General features: G+C 42.2%; 1 protein-coding gene across 2 annotated transcripts in view; it reads left to right on the forward strand.

Annotated features, from left to right (window-relative positions):
- Positions 1-15,958, forward strand: part of LOC140134286 (uncharacterized) — a 253,868-nt gene that overhangs the window by 212,404 nt on the left and 25,506 nt on the right. For both annotated transcript variants that reach the window (XM_072154872.1, XM_072154874.1), the window contains one exon: positions 3,765-3,869. In XM_072154872.1, coding sequence (XP_072010973.1) covers positions 3,765-3,869 — 105 coding nt within the window. The remainder of the gene's footprint in view (positions 1-3,764; positions 3,870-15,958) is intronic.

The raw sequence follows: 15,958 nt of genomic DNA on the forward strand, positions 1-15,958 counted from the left end.
TGATTGCTCCGAAATCCGATCGCGTGCGCCAAAAACACCTTTTAAATCCCTGTTTCAGCGGCGCAAAATGGAAATCGTCAGGATGTCCAGTGAAAGTGCAGTCCGCGGGGCCCTTAGTAAATGAGCCCCATTGTGTAGGTGGCTGCACGTAATGGTAGAATTATTTGTCCCCCATAAGCACCAGTGATTACTAATAGGTGGTTGTCAGCCCACATATAGATATCCGCTAGAGAGCTTTGAGTGTAACAACAAAATTTTGGTTTTCTTTTTGATTATTTTTTGATAGAATGGACTGAATAGACTCCATTATATCTGCATTGTTGTCTCTGAAGTGCAAGCTCTTACGTACGATTCATCTCTACTCTCGGCAGACTCCTTTCTCCTCCGATTGTCTATGTAATGTTCTGCTTGAAGAAATCCATCGGCAAACCAGTCAATGCTTTTTATTTTTTCATTACCTCGTATTTTTGGAGAGCACTTCAGCCCATTATTCCTGATCGGAGCTTACAAGCCATCCATTTTCACACATTCATCTTCATTTGCAACATTTCTCCCGATCTAACGACGGTGATTCTTTGTCGAATAACACTTATGTATTTAATAATACCGTATATGTACAAAGTTCTAGATCCTACGCCTCATTGTGCTTCTCTTTTGTCTTTCCGTTCCTGCGTTTGTTATTGTTGCTTATGCAGTGGGTACACACAAATTGCATTTCAAGCTCAAGTAGCGAGAACAGGGATGGGGCCACCCTCCACAAATATTGGCTACTCGCAAAACCGGCCAGAACACAGAGGTGTATTACAAAAGCCAAAGATAAGATACAATCAAAATAACACAAAAAAGGATAAAAGCATCTAAAGAAAAACAACCACTTAGTAATAATAAAAAAAAAAATTGCACATACTCACCCCTGCTCCTCTTCATCCTGATCTCGACGGTGTTCTTTAATGTTGATACGCCAGGATCGCCTAGAAAAAAGAAATAATTAGTGGGTCGGAGCATGAGAGAGGGAGGTGTGAGGGTGTGCATAATTTGCAGTCCGGAGCGCTGGACATCTTGTCCCCGTGCTCCGGCCTGCTAATTATAAGTCCCGGCGAGTCAACATTAAAGAGTCAACATGAAATTCAAGCCAGTTTGTTTGTATATAATTGGCTGCTGGGAGAACCCTATCTGTGACAGCTCTTCCACTTCCTCCAATATTATGGAGGAACACACACACACACACACACACACACACACACACACACACACACACACACACACACACACACACACACACACATACACACATACACACATACACACATACACACATATACACATATACACATATACACATACACACATACACACATATACACATATACACATATACACATACACACATACACACACACTTTTTTAGGTTTTCCCTATCACTAAAGGGTGCATAAGAGGCCACCCCATACTGTTTATATCACTACTGGTGACAGATACATGGTGTAAATCTTTGTCATTACTGAATATTGTGAGCCCCGGAGGTCTAACCTCTACACAGATATGTTACGGCTATAAAGATCTTAATATAAAAGGTGCACATTCACTTAAAGGGTTATATTATTTCAATGTATTGCCAGGAAAAGAGACGATAACCATGAGCTACTAATGTTCCCCTTAATAAAAGACAACTAAAAGTGAGTGGTGGATAATACAGCGCCGGCAGGGGGCCACCTCCGAATTATAATACTTTGAAAAGTGTATTGTAACACAGTGTAATGTAGAGGATACAAACTCATTTCCTAGTCCGCTTCCCCGCCGAGACCATGCACACAACAAAGCACTTTAATAGAAGGACTTAAAGTTTCCCGTACAAACCTGGTCACCGTGGCAACGGTAAGAACACAGGTTAATTAACATGGCAGCGCATTTGTTCGAGATCTCAGACGGTGACTATTAGGTACATAGAGGTGGACCCTGATATCATCGTATCTTGTCATACAGGACTGTAGACGATACCTGACTCTGCCCAAATGTAGTTTTCCTATGTAGGTCACCCCACTATATGATGACATTCTAATTATTCTTATTAATGAGATGTAGAACGTAGGGTGACTTATTTTCAGATAAAGAGTCTCTCTTATAGGGTGTCCACCAGCTCCCAAATAAGCCCAAAGGTAAAAGCAGCCTTGTTTACAGCGTTCCATGAGTTTGCATCGATACTTTTTTTCCATTTATCATTTTAGAGAAAATGCATTTTTGTATATTTATGCAAATGAGCTTCTCTCTGCATTAGAGACTATTAGTGACTGTGGGTGAACTCAAATTCTTCTTTCTGTATGTAAGGGATATCAATAATTCTCTAAAGAAGAGCACTATGTGGCGCTGGGCAACACCCCTTGGGGGGAAAAGAAGCTCATTTGCATGAAGTTGAATTTTATTATTTTTTTTAAATAATTCATTCCACAGAAAGAGCAGTTATATTTCCTTTATATAAGTCACAACTCCAAAAATCTAATCTTAACTTTCGATTTGAACCCCAGTAAACTGTTAGCGAAGGGCCACACTGATAAAATGTGTAGACAGTGTGCCACCCATACAAACTGTGTGGGATAGAGAGCCAACTAAATGAACTGTGTGGGCAGACTGCCACCACATTAAACTATGTCGACAGATGGACGCCACAATGAACTGTGTCGGCCAATGAACAATGTGTCGGCCAAAGGTCACAGCATGCACTGCATCAGTCGTGAACTGTTTTGGTCGAGGATCATAGCAATGAACTGTGTTGGTAGAGGGTCATGGCAATGAATTGTGTTGGTAGAGGGTCATAGCAATGAACTGTGTTGGTAGAGGGTCATGGCAATGAATTGTGTTGGTAGAGGGTCATAGTAACAAACTGTGTTGGTAGAGGGTCATAGTAACAAACTGTGTTGGTAGAGGGTCATAGTAACAAACTGTGTTGGTAGAGGGTCATAGTAACAAACTGTGTTGGTAGAGGGTCATAGTAACAAACTGTGTCGGTAGAGGGTCCTGGCAATGAACTGTGTCGGTAGAGGGTCATAGCAATGAACTGTGTCGGTAGAGGGTCATAGCAATGAACTGTGTCGGTAGAGGGTCATAGCAATGAACTGTGTCGGTAGAGGGTCATAGCAATGAACTGTGTCGGTAGAGGGTCATAGCAATGAACTGTGTCGGTAGAGGGTCATAGCAATGAACTGTGTCGGTAGAGGGTCATAGCAATGAACTGTGTCGGTAGAGGGTCATAGCAATGAACTGTGTCGGTAGAGGGTCATAGCAATGAACTGTGTCGGTAGAGGGTCCTGGCAATGAACTGTGTCGGCAGAAGGCCGCTGCATTTTACTATTTCGGCAGAGAGCGAGAGCAGTACACTCTACAAATCTTTTTTTACTTTCCGCTGTCTACCAGAGAATGTATATACTATAAATTCAGCTATTGTATCGTCTATATGTGCAGGCTCTTTGCCCATGTGTGCATGTCCTTCATTAATGAATGTCTCTAAATAATCTTGCTTTTTCCCATTGACCATGAAATCCCCCCGAGCCATCCCACATGACGACTCACCACATTCACCTGCGATTCATCCTTATTTTCATTTTCCTTATTTCATCCCTGTTTTTATTCCTCTTTATCTGATTATTTTGCCTTCTATGAGTTAATTCGACGTCATCCCACCCAACGCAGAATAACCCCACCGCTCCCCGACCTCCCTCGCCTGCTGCTCGCTGCCTGTACTCATGCCCCCTCTCACCCTTGTCTTGTAGGTTTGGTATCTTTTGGGATGGGTCTGCTATCTGCAAGCCAAGGAGTCTGACGAAGAAGAGGCTTTCAAGGACTCTGCCAGGACGTATCTGAGGAAAGCCAAAAAGGTAGACAGCTGCTCTATGCATATCTTGATCTGTTTTTATCCCCTGCGGTTCACCTGTCACCGAGAGGAAGGGCTTTGTGTTCTCCGCTTCTTAAATGAGAAATCTGTAGCGAGGGTGAGGAGTGGGGGGGGGGGGGCGAGGATGAAGAAACCACTTAGAAAACAAAAAGGTGTCGCTTCCGGTTAGATATTTACTCGTATTCGCGTTTCGATGTGAATATGTTTTTAATGTTGGTGACTCTGAACTTGCATTTGTTCCTTTCCATTACGATCAGAGAGATTTGGAAGGTTCTCGCAAAATTTGTTTTTTTCCGGCAAACAAAAAAAGGGATTACTTTTAGCTGTGACAAAATCTTGCTTATCTTTTTGCTTTTTTTGTGCCTGAAATATATTTGCCGGGGAAATAGAACGCTGTATGATGTTTGTTTTATATTTTCCATTACATATTTATTTTTGCTCTTAGTCTGATAGCGGCCTCCCGCTCCCGCGATGCTGATTAAATGGCCGCCGATTGCAAACAGTGGATTGTAAAACCCAATAGGATCGCGGGATTAACTCTGCATAATGAATTCCGCAGTTTTCTTAAGGGTTGTAGTGAAAGTGGACCGATATACTATATACTGGGGGCATCACAGAGTACCATGAATTTCTGAATGGTGTCAGTTTACCAATATGGCTTCTATGTTAGACTGAAATGGCAAAAGACAAACATTAAAGGGAACCTGTCATCACACTTTTACAAAACAGTTATGTACAGGTTCCCACACAGCCCTATTAACTAAATGCTACCCTTCTTTAAGCTAAAAATGGTTTCCCTCCCATCCCCATACAATCGACCTTATGTTATATTGCCTTGCATCGGAGAGGGTGTGTCCTACTCAGCGGAAACCTCCCATTTATGCCTCCCCATGTCCCATGCCTCATCTCAGCATTCAACACTTAATGTCATGTGACCAGGGTGATATCATTTAAGGTCCTTTATTGAGTAATATTTGCAGTGTCTACCCCATGTATTTATCTGATCACAGGAAATCACAGCAGCCTCCACGGACTTCTACTCCTCCCCATTCTCCATGGAGGCTGCTGTGATTTCATAGGATCAGATACATACACGGGGTAGATGTTACAAATGTAACTTGGTAAAGGACCTTAGATGCCATCACCCACATGACATGAAGTGCCCAATGATGTAACAGAGCTCTCTCTCAATGCTCCAAACAGCAGCCTGTCCTAGCAGTGAATCAGGAACAAGGAGGAAGGGCATTGCAAGTAAAATTTACTATACAGGACTCACATAGTGTAAGGCACTCATGTAAATTGTATATAAGTTTACAAACTGATTTTTTTAACATTGCAACTATGGAAAGGAGCCATTTAGGGATAAGGGCAATGCTGTTCAATGATAGTTTTTATTGAAGTATTTATTTTGGGTGGCTTAATTTAAATGGCAGGTTCTCTTTAAATATGACCTTTGGCAACCTTCACCAACCCAAGTCTACCACCAAAATCCATTATGATAAACCAGGGACACTTACTCATACATTTAGGCACAGTGACTGTGATTATCTGCTTATATTTGTTATCCATGGCCTCCTTCCTTCTACAATCAACTTAAACATTATGCTAATGAGCCTGAGCACTTCCGTGCTGTAGCTTCATAGGCTGTTACACTGTCCTGAAGCACTTCCCCCTCCAAACTTTGGTAATACAAGTTAAAGTTTGCCTTATGCTAAAGTGGTTGGTCGCTCTTTTACATAAGCTGCCCATGTGCCTTTACTGCCTTAATAATAATCCCTTTATATTCATCCAGTGATTCAGCAGTCCTGCTACTTGCTTTAGTAATCTCTGCAGACTCATCTTTGTTTACATGTCTGTGCTCCGATGAATAGGAGGAGCTGCAGCAAGAGATTATGGCTCGCCCTGCTCTTCCTCCTCCCCTCTCGATGTGTCTGTCAAGACAGACTGTAAGAGAGAGACAGTGGGTGACGCCATTAGTATGGATTGGAGGAGTGAGAAATGGGAACTTCTGTATATATGCAGGGGGCAGCATAGTGAGTACAGGGAAGGGCTGCATGTAGATGTACCTGTGTCTTTGCCTTCAGAGTTTCAGAGACATCTCTAATGGAAGAGATTTATTGAAAAGAGGCCAACCCCTTTAATCACATAGCACATTTTGCAACTCCCGAACCTCCTGACAACTATATTCTCCAGTAGCTGGGATGAGGTACTAGGACACTACACTGGGCTGGAGCAGATAACCTGATCCCGAATGGTGGTGATTAGAGAGACAATTTCAACAATGCCAAAATCAGTAGAGTTGATGGAGGTCGGATATGGTTCCTCTTTAACGTCTTCATTCCTGGTGTTACAGTATTTCATCTACAGTGTAGCAAGTCCTGCTTCCTATTTCATAGTATCATAGTTTATACGGTTGAAAAAAGACACTTGTCCATCAAGTTCAACCAAGGAAGGGAAGGGATTGGATGAGGAAGGGATTTAGGGGAAACAATTCTATATAACATAACCATCAATGTCATTTAGGTGTAAAAAGGCATCTAGACCCTTCTTGAAGCTCTCTGCTGTCCCTGCTGTGACCAGCGCCTGAGGCAGGCTATTCCTATGACATGTTTATGGCTATCTATCTCATATCTTTCCTTTTTAGACCTCTGTGAATTACATTAGTAGTGTCACAAAAGTCTAATTTAATCATGGTATTTGAGGGGAACTTAGCATGGAGCCCATCGTCCTCCGCTCCTTCCATAAGCAGATGCAAATAGAATCCGTTCTCCTGTGAGCGGCCAGAGCTGTGTGGATGCACGCGGCTCCCCGCGCCATGCGATGGAGCCTGCTCTCTGTATGACTGCTTCCCGCAGATGACATATGTTATCTGTATCGCACATAAATAAGCCACAAATACACCGCTCCGCCAAGAGTCCCACCGCTAGATCATTAACATATAAATGGTTTGGCGTTAATTTGTATCTATAAATAATACCGATATTTCCTTTTTTCCCAAGTACACGTTTCCTTCCGCCTGATGTTGTCAGTCAAGTGCGGAGATGTCAAGAGCTGATCTTACCGGGGATTCAGCTTCTCACTTAACATACAGATAGGACGAGCACTCGAGATCCCACATCCTATTTAAATTGTACGGGAGAGGAACCTGTAAATCCCTTTCTTATTACTGAAGACTTTGCCTATTACGATGCATACATTTATGTAGGAGCATGTGGCGGTATTCTCCTGTGGATGAGGAGCGGCTCTTGGAGGTGTATTACTGTTGATGTAATGTCAGTAGTCTCACATTTCATTGCCTAACCAAATGAAGAAGAGCGCTTACACATGTAATACACAGCAAAGTCACCCAGAACATTTCCCGAAATCTGACCAACAATCTGTTTTCCATTTTGAGATATATATACTCACCGGCCACTTTATTAGGTACACCTGTCCAAATGCTCGTTAACACTTAATTTCTAATCAGCCAATCACATGGCGGCAACTCAGTGCATTTAGGCATGTAGACATGGTCAAGACAATCTCCTGCAGTTCAAACCGAGCATCAGTATGGGGAAGAAAGGTGATTTGGTGCCTTTGAACGTGGCATGGTTGTTGGTGCCAGAAGGGCTGGTCTGAGTATTTCAGAAACTGCTGATCTACTGGGATTTTCACGCACAACCATCTCTAGGGTTTACAGAGAATGGTCCGAAAAAGAAAAAACATGCAGTGAGCGGCAGTTCTGTGGGCGGAAATGCCTTGTTGATGCCAGAGGTCAGAGGAGAATGGGCAGACTGGTTCGAGATGATAGAAAGGCAACAGTGACTCAAATCGCCACCCGTTACAACCAAGGCAGGCAGAAGAGCATCTCTGAACGCACAGTACGTCCAACTTTGAGGCAGATGGGCTACAGCAGCAGAAGACCACACCGGGTGCCACTCCTTTCAGCTAAGAACAGGAAACTGAGGCTACAATTTTCACAAGCTCATCGAAATTGGACAGTAGAAGATTGAAAAAACCTTGCCTGGTCTGATGAGTCTCGATTTCTGCTGTGACATTCGGATGGTAGGGTCAGAATTTGGTGTCAACAACATGAAAGCATGGATCCATCCTGCCTTGTATCAACGGTTCAGGCTGGTGGTGTCATGGTGTGGGGAATATTTTCTTGGCACTCTTTGGGCCCCTTGGTACCAATTGAGCATCGTTGCAACGCCACAGCCTACCTGAGTATTGTTGCTGACCATGTCCATCCCTTTATGAGCACAATGTACCCTGTAACATCTGATGGCTACTTTCAGCAGGATAATGCGCCATGTCATAAAGCTGGAATCATCTCAGACTGGTTTCTTGAACATGACAATGAGGTAACTGGACTCAAATGGCCTCCACAGTCACCAGATCTCAATCCAATAGAGCATCTTTGGGATGTGGTGGAACGGGAGATTCGCATCATGGATGTGCAGCCGACAAATCTGCGGCAACTGTGTGATGCCATCATGTCAATATGGACCAAAATCTCTGAGGAGCTTCCAGCACCTTGTTGAATCTATGCCACGAAGAATTGAGGCAGTTCTGAAGGCAAAAGGGGGTCCAAACCGTTACTAGCATGGTGTACCTAATAAAGTGGCCGGTGAGTGTATATATGAGTATAAAGATGCACTGTATGTGCATGTCTTGCAAGATGGGAAACCGGAAAGGTAAGTCCAACATTGAGTTCATTCAGTGCTGTAAAAAAAAGAGGAGCTGTGTTGGTAATTTTGATTATTTTATTATAATTTTGAGCTCCATGCTTAATTCTGTTGAAAAAAGGTAACAGCTATTACTCAAAGCGGCTGATGTAGTAGCAGGATCGGCTCCAGGTTTCATTAGGCCCTTGGGTGACAGAGCCTCAGTTGGCCCCTTAGTAGTGAACTTACTTGGTGGCAATAAAAATTCAGAAACTCAAACAGACTCCAGTTCCCTAAAATATTCCCTAGTTTATCATACCAAAGAGCCCCCTTATTTTACATAAATCCTCCCTATGGATTCTTTAGAAATAGCCCCCCTCAACTCCATGGATTCCTTATGTACAGCCTTATGTGGGCCCCCCAGCAGCTTTGGTCGCTAGCACTTGCTTGGGTATTCCCAGTGCTGGCACCTGTGCAGTTTTCTGGCATAGAAATAATCACTATTTCTTGTGCACTGCAAGAAAGTGTGATTACTCCTGTGACTATGCCAACTCCACTCCATGTGGGCATGAAGGAAGAATGCCGTGAAGCGGGCACTTACCCGATAGCCTGTGAACATTCAGGCCTCTTTAGAAGGTTTTTACACAGGACAGACCTGGCGAAGTTATGGCTACCAGCACAGCACTTGGTGACGGGAGGCAGGGCTTCATCATATGCCAATGCATGTAGCCTATCTCCCCTACAAGCTTAAAAGGAGTTTACTACCACAACACCGACAACATAAGAGCTACTAGCACTGCCATGCACCGCCTCCCAAACTAAATCCAAACATTTCTTTTGTACTCAACCATGTTTGTCCAAAAATGAGTTAAAAAAAATATGTGAAGAGACTATTGCATCCATGTCCAGTGCTTTTCTGTCATCCTCCTCCCCATTCTTCCTTTTTTTGTGAATTCACATGTTTTTAGTGGAAAACCTGCACAACCCCTAATCGCCTGGCGCATGCGCCTGTAGCCGATGCACATTCACAATTTGTAATGAACCAGAAACAGTGGAGGGAGGAAAAGAAGGCATTAAAGGATATTGGGCGAGGGTGGGAAGGTGTGCTAAAGTAGTGTCTCAGAGGCAAATTCAGCGCCCAAGGTGTACCAACAACCTCAATAAATAAAATAAGGGAATATTTGGATTCAAAGTGGGGGAGCTGTCTAAGGCCTCTCACTGGGTCAGAAGTGTCAGCTTTCTAATGACCACGGTGGACAAGTAGGTGGAGTTGTCAATTGTCACAGAAGGTACAAATGGGACCGCAACATTCTTCATCCTGTGACCAAATTGGACAATGCAGGGGTCACATGACCACTCACATTGCTGGCCCCTCTGAAGGCCCTTTAAGCAACCAACCAGGGGACCGTGCCACAGGACTTGGAATCAATAGGTAAGTACATTTCATTTTCACACCTCCACTTTGGCTCAGCCCTGGGGAGTTTTTTCCCTGACAATCCACCCATGTGATGTCCAAGGAGCTGATCAGAAATGTTTTTTTATAGTCGGTTTTAGGGGAATTTTGTTTCTTAGCAGTAGCACAAATCTTCCATCTGTCTCGACCCGCGTCAGCAGTAAATCTGCAAGAGTCATCTAAAAATACTATTTAATATTTTTCTTTACTCATTATAATGTTTTTCAACATCTGTAATTAGTATCGACGGATTGAGCGTGTGATCTAATAAGAAAGGGATATGACTCCTAGTATTGATGGGAATAAAGCACTTGGGTGAGATAAATACTCATAAGTAGCTGCAACCCAGTGACTTTGGGTCTATGCTCCTGCTTCCTTCTCCAAAGAACAGGGAACTGAGAATGAAGAAAGGTCCTTGCCTATCACAGGCTCTCTGCTTCTCTGTTGAGGTTCCCAGTGGTTTTAGTGGTCACAGTAGGAATAATGGTGACATTCTATAGACATCTCAGAAAGCTACCTCCTATGACCACTGAGCGCTCCTTATGGGAGTGTCAAGGTGTATCGAAGGGTCAAACTAAGGCAAAAGAGAAGCAGTGAAAACCTTTTTAGTGAGCTTCATAATCCTTCAGGAGGCAGCTTATATTAAAAACTTCCCCTGGAGCTCCATACCACCCAAAGGCTCTAGTTGTGGCTTCTGGTCTCCAGTTCCTTCAAAACAGAATTGCTGACATCATGTTTATTTTGTATATGACAACTGACTCAATTCCAGCCTTCAGTGGTCAAGTCTCAACATGAGCAGCATGTAACCATCGAGAATGTGGTTGGCTTTAGTGGTCATCTCCTACATGAATGTGACATCAACACTTGGAACCCACTGATGGGTCATGTGGACTCAACCATTTTGTGTCCCGTTGAGTTTTTGGAAACAATGACGTTCTACCTTAATGCTGGTTAGTACAACAGATTCTAGTGGTCTAAAATAACTGTGGTTTTCTTGTTAAAAGGATTTTCCAGGAATTATAGATAACACTATAGCTCTCAGTTCCAAAATCGCAGCATTTGTTGGTTACCCAGTTCTACGTAATCAGGACCCACGTAGGCCACTCATTGGCCAGAGTGAGTCGAGTGACTCATATTACTTCCAACCCAGGTGAAAATTCTGAGAAACCGATGATGCATTGAGCAATGACAACTGTAATAAACACGTTTCCTTCCTTGTTTTTCTCTTTACTCGACATTTCCAGTGCCAGTAATGAAACTGCTTTAAAACAAGATTATATCGTGATAGTCTTTAGATTTGTTTATCCTGAATGTGTGGGATCTCTCCGTGGTTCTAATTTGAATTACAGCAAACTAAAGTTTGTGTATAGGATTAGTATCATGAGAAGATGTGAAAGTTGCTTGAAGTTATAGAAAGTCTATAGGACCTAACGTAGATAAAGGGTGGACACTAAATATTTACTAAAAAGTCACAAAATACGTTTTCTTTCCAAAATTTTCTGTATTATTACCAAATTTCCAAATTTATATGCAACAAGAAGTAAAAAAAAACTCCCCAAAAAGTCCTCCCATTCTTTCATTTGTAGTAAATTACAGAAGAGTTGAACATTCTTGGATCATGTGCCGGAAGACAACAAGTGTAATTGAGAGTTTGCCAGTGATAAGCAGCTGCGGTGCCTTTTTGCATTGTACATAACTATTTCTCCGAGGTGCCACCGCGCGATGGGTACTCTACGTAGAGAGGTAATGATGACAACTACAAGGACAGACAGTAACACAGTACCGTCCAAGACTCTTTCTTCCCGTCTTCCGATATATCACAGCATTATATATCTGTCAATTCCAGTTGTGACAAGATAGGCTTCAACAGGAATCCCACCACGCTCTGGGGAATTGTGAAGACCCTTTGATGTTTGCATGGAGAGCCGAGATGTTTGTGTAATTAATGAGACAGCTGCACTCAACTTCTGCTTCCTTAAAACAATCTGAGATGGTTTAAGACGTTAACAGTCATTGTACAATCTGCTTCTTAGATCTTCTTCACCTTAAAAAAAATACGGAAATTTAAGGAAAGAAAATCAGACAATGTATACTTGTTTACATTACATGGCTGGGATATGTTCCGACAGATGGTTCCTTTCAGGGAATACATTGTTTTTACAAATCTAATATCCTTGAGAGTGAGCTGTCAATGGCACTTAAGGTTAAACTACAGGCAAAAAGAGCAAAAACAAGTCCACAAATTGGAGGTTTACCTAGGGCTTTATGGAACGTTTTCTCCCGTCTCCGGAGCGGCATTATCAATCTCCTTTCTGGTTCTTGGAATTAAAAATATGTTGTCCTTGTGACCCATTGTAACCTCATCATAAAAGCGTGTTTTTCAGGTTCTTTGTGATTGAGAATCCAAAAAGGAACCTGAAAAACAACGTCAAGATTCGATGACTGGGATTTTAAGAGGGTCAACTTTCTATACAGAAAACATAGAAATCAGCAGCACACCAAAGGAATTATTTTTCCAGGGTCAAGGATCAGCTGATCCAGGTTTAGGGGGAAAAAATAACGTGAATAGAGAAAAGCCAAAGCTTTACACAATTCCATAATATCTTGGTGAATAAAGGGGTTCACTTTGTTACTGAAATTGGGGAGTTAAGTTTTTATACAGCCAAGTGCGAAAGACTCTGAGACAACATCGTGGATGGTTACAGAATAGCACTTTGCACAACCGTAGGAGAAGAACAGCTAACTAGTTTTTGGTGGTTGACTATCTTAGGACCACTTTTGAATGGACAGACCCACCAGGGCTTGAGCAGGTATCAATGTATTGATCCTCCTTCCCTTGGCTAGGCTTGGAATTTGGAAATACATCTGGTCTTCCTTGACCGCACAAAAGACGGAATGCCTAGTATGGAGATGTCGATTGACTGTTTAAGTATAAGGGCGTTGTCGAGATCCCATGGCCAAACCTGCAAAAGTTCACAGATTTGCCCAACATAAGCCTAAAACATCCACAAATCTAAATCTCCAAAAAAAGTCCCTAGCAATGCATCTATAACAAATTACTTGTATGCATGGTCAGCACAAAGCCAACTACGTAAATATCAGTGAGTAGACTTCATGGTGAGTACTATGAAGTATCAGATTTGGATGAGCATTTATAACTACTATGTCTTGGTGCAAAAGGTCAATCTTATGGGCACACCTATCATAGATGAAGGCACTATGTCATGGATTGTATGAACTGGATGGCTTTTATGAAGGCAAGAGAGCAAGCAATGGAGGAGATGCTATTGTGAAACTCATGTAGACTGGGTTGGAAACGGCTGTGCTGTATTGTTGATTGATGGGAAAGGTGCCATGACACAAAAGCAGTTATGGATGTAGATGTGACGTAACTACTGAACCTCAACAAATGTCAGGGGTGACGGGAGGTGGCTTGTTGAATCTGGGTTGAGACAGGTAAGTTCTTTAGCATCTCCAGCCTTCTAGTAGAGTCGTAAGCTTCCACTCTACCTCCCTACATCTTTGCCATGAACATGAGTCACCCTATGAATCATCTGACACATTAACTCTGCCCCCCCTCCCTTGAGGTATGTCTTCGGACTAGAATGTGTGGGAGGAAGAGCGTCTTGGCCAGAGTTTCCGAGTGACTTTTTGCTTTGTTTTTTTTGTACTGTTTATGTGGAGCTTTTGTTTATAAGAAGAAAACAGATAAGTGTCTCAGATTGTAAAAGGTTTTAGTACCGGGAGTTTACATTTAATTGCAGAGATTTTGTAGCAACAGGGTTTTTATGTCTCGCCTAGGAAGATAAATAAGTCTGGCAGCGGAGTTGTGATGAGTTACTGATGTGCTTTTTCCATTAAGGATTAATCATGAACCATGTAGCATCTCTGTAAACATCTTCTTATAGCAGTGCAGGTGAGCTCGCCCCCTTACTTTATGTAAAAGGTGGAAAAGACTAGTAAATTACTTCTCTTCTACTAATTTCAATTTACCCGATGGCTTGGAGTTCACATTCTTCAAGGGGGCAGTGCATTGTGTGGACTCCATCCATACCTTGGACCTCGCCTCCTGCTCTCCAGTTATAGTCGGTTCATAATATAAAGTTTTGTAGAATATGCAGCCTTATATTCATCAAGCTCTGATGCCATATATATATATAATATATATCTATATCCTGACACCGTTCCTGCTTATTTTCACCTATTCATCAATTTTGGCCCATTCTGTTGTACTGAACCAGATAGGCTACCCATCGTTTTTTACATGCACCAATCACCCATGGACCTCTTGTAGGCTTACTGGTATCACATCCTACAAGAACTTTTATTTTGCAGCTGCCTGGACCTAGTCATCAAGCCATAACCATTTGAACTCACAGTCTTTTAGGTAATTGGTGGGGCTGCAAGACCCCAAGATTTGTAATATAGTATTTTATGGGGTTGTAACAACTTTGATATACACAGGATAGAGGATATCAATCAAATCGATCAGATGAGTGGGGTTGCTTGTTATATTTTGTTTCTGGACATCCCACGCGACCTGGACAAATTGCCAGATTGGTGGCCGTGCAGCCATTCCCTCAAATTGATGCCCCTACCTACTTACCATGGCTGCGGTTGGCTAGGAGTGTCCCCATCCAACGTAAAGTTTGGGACCACTCATCTTTAGTCCCAGTAGTTAGAACAGCACTGATAACGAGCATTCTGAAGAACGGGGGTCTTGTTTTCATTAACTAGTGGAGTAGCGGCTTGAGCATATGTCCTGCTGCTCCATCCAATAGTAAAGGGGTGTTGAAAATTGACAATAAATTTCTGGCACTATTGTATTATTTAATCGAGCATCAAGAAACGGATCTGCTGCAATATCAATTAGTGAGAATAGGACCTCAGCCTTGGTGATCGATGGGAGTCCCACAGATCAGGTTACTCCCTATCCTTTGATAAGAGATAACAATCAAAGTTGGTACAATCTCATTAAGCTGGGTTGGATGTTGGTTGGTCCAACAATATTGGGTAAAGCTTGCAGATTGGTGTGAGTGACCTTCTCATAGATTGGGGTCTCGTTCCCTGAACAGTTGGGCAATCTACAAATACTCTTAGGACTTCCTTCACTGTCTATGGAGCTGCAGGGGCATCTCCCTGCAATCCAATGGACCTTCTCCAACATTTGGATTGTCACGATTGGTGGATAGAACCTTAAATCATCAGCAACTTATCCGCAGGGTAAGGAAGACCTTGAACTGGTGGCCCAACCCCTAAAAACATCTGTAAACATTAACATGATCTACAATACACTGAAAAAGTGTCATGTTTTTTTTAAATTAGTTTTTGAGAGTTATATTTCTGTAAGTATTAAGAGAACCTGTGCTTGCATTATACCTGCCACATTAAAGCTGAATCGGAAACAATCCCCGATACAAGACTCTTCCCGTGAATGTTTATCTGTCGGCAGCAGAGTCTTCTCCTAAGTGGAACTCGGATGTTGACAGCTATGAAGTTGCAAGTACTAAAAGGAATCTGTACAATCAGTATTACCGAAATTTACATTTCTAAGGGCTGCGTGTATTTTTACACATTGCTATTCAGCATAATTGCACCTATTTACCGCTCTTCTGCTTGAGCTTTGCATATATATATAATTTTTTTTTTTTTTTTTTAAAGAAAAAATATACATAATGTTTATGGATTATAACTGTATGTCTTTTATGTTATATTACTGCACTTTCTATTTATGTTTATTTCTCCGGAGAAATTATTTTGACGTACACTTGCATCTTTTAATGTTTTTGCACCTGGACCTTTTTATTGGTGCACTGTCAAAAAAAATTTTTTTTTTTCATTTTCTACACATTCCATAATACCATTTTCCATTTCCATCCCCATGATGTCCCCATGGAGGTTGCTCCTTGACCTCTAAAGCGAAAGGAACTTGAGAAATTAAAAACCCTCCCGCAACCTCCTGCCGGTGTCTTC

The sequence above is a fragment of the Engystomops pustulosus genome, chromosome 5 (assembly GCF_040894005.1).
Source record: "Engystomops pustulosus chromosome 5, aEngPut4.maternal, whole genome shotgun sequence".
Lineage (NCBI taxonomy): Eukaryota > Metazoa > Chordata > Amphibia > Anura > Leptodactylidae > Engystomops > Engystomops pustulosus.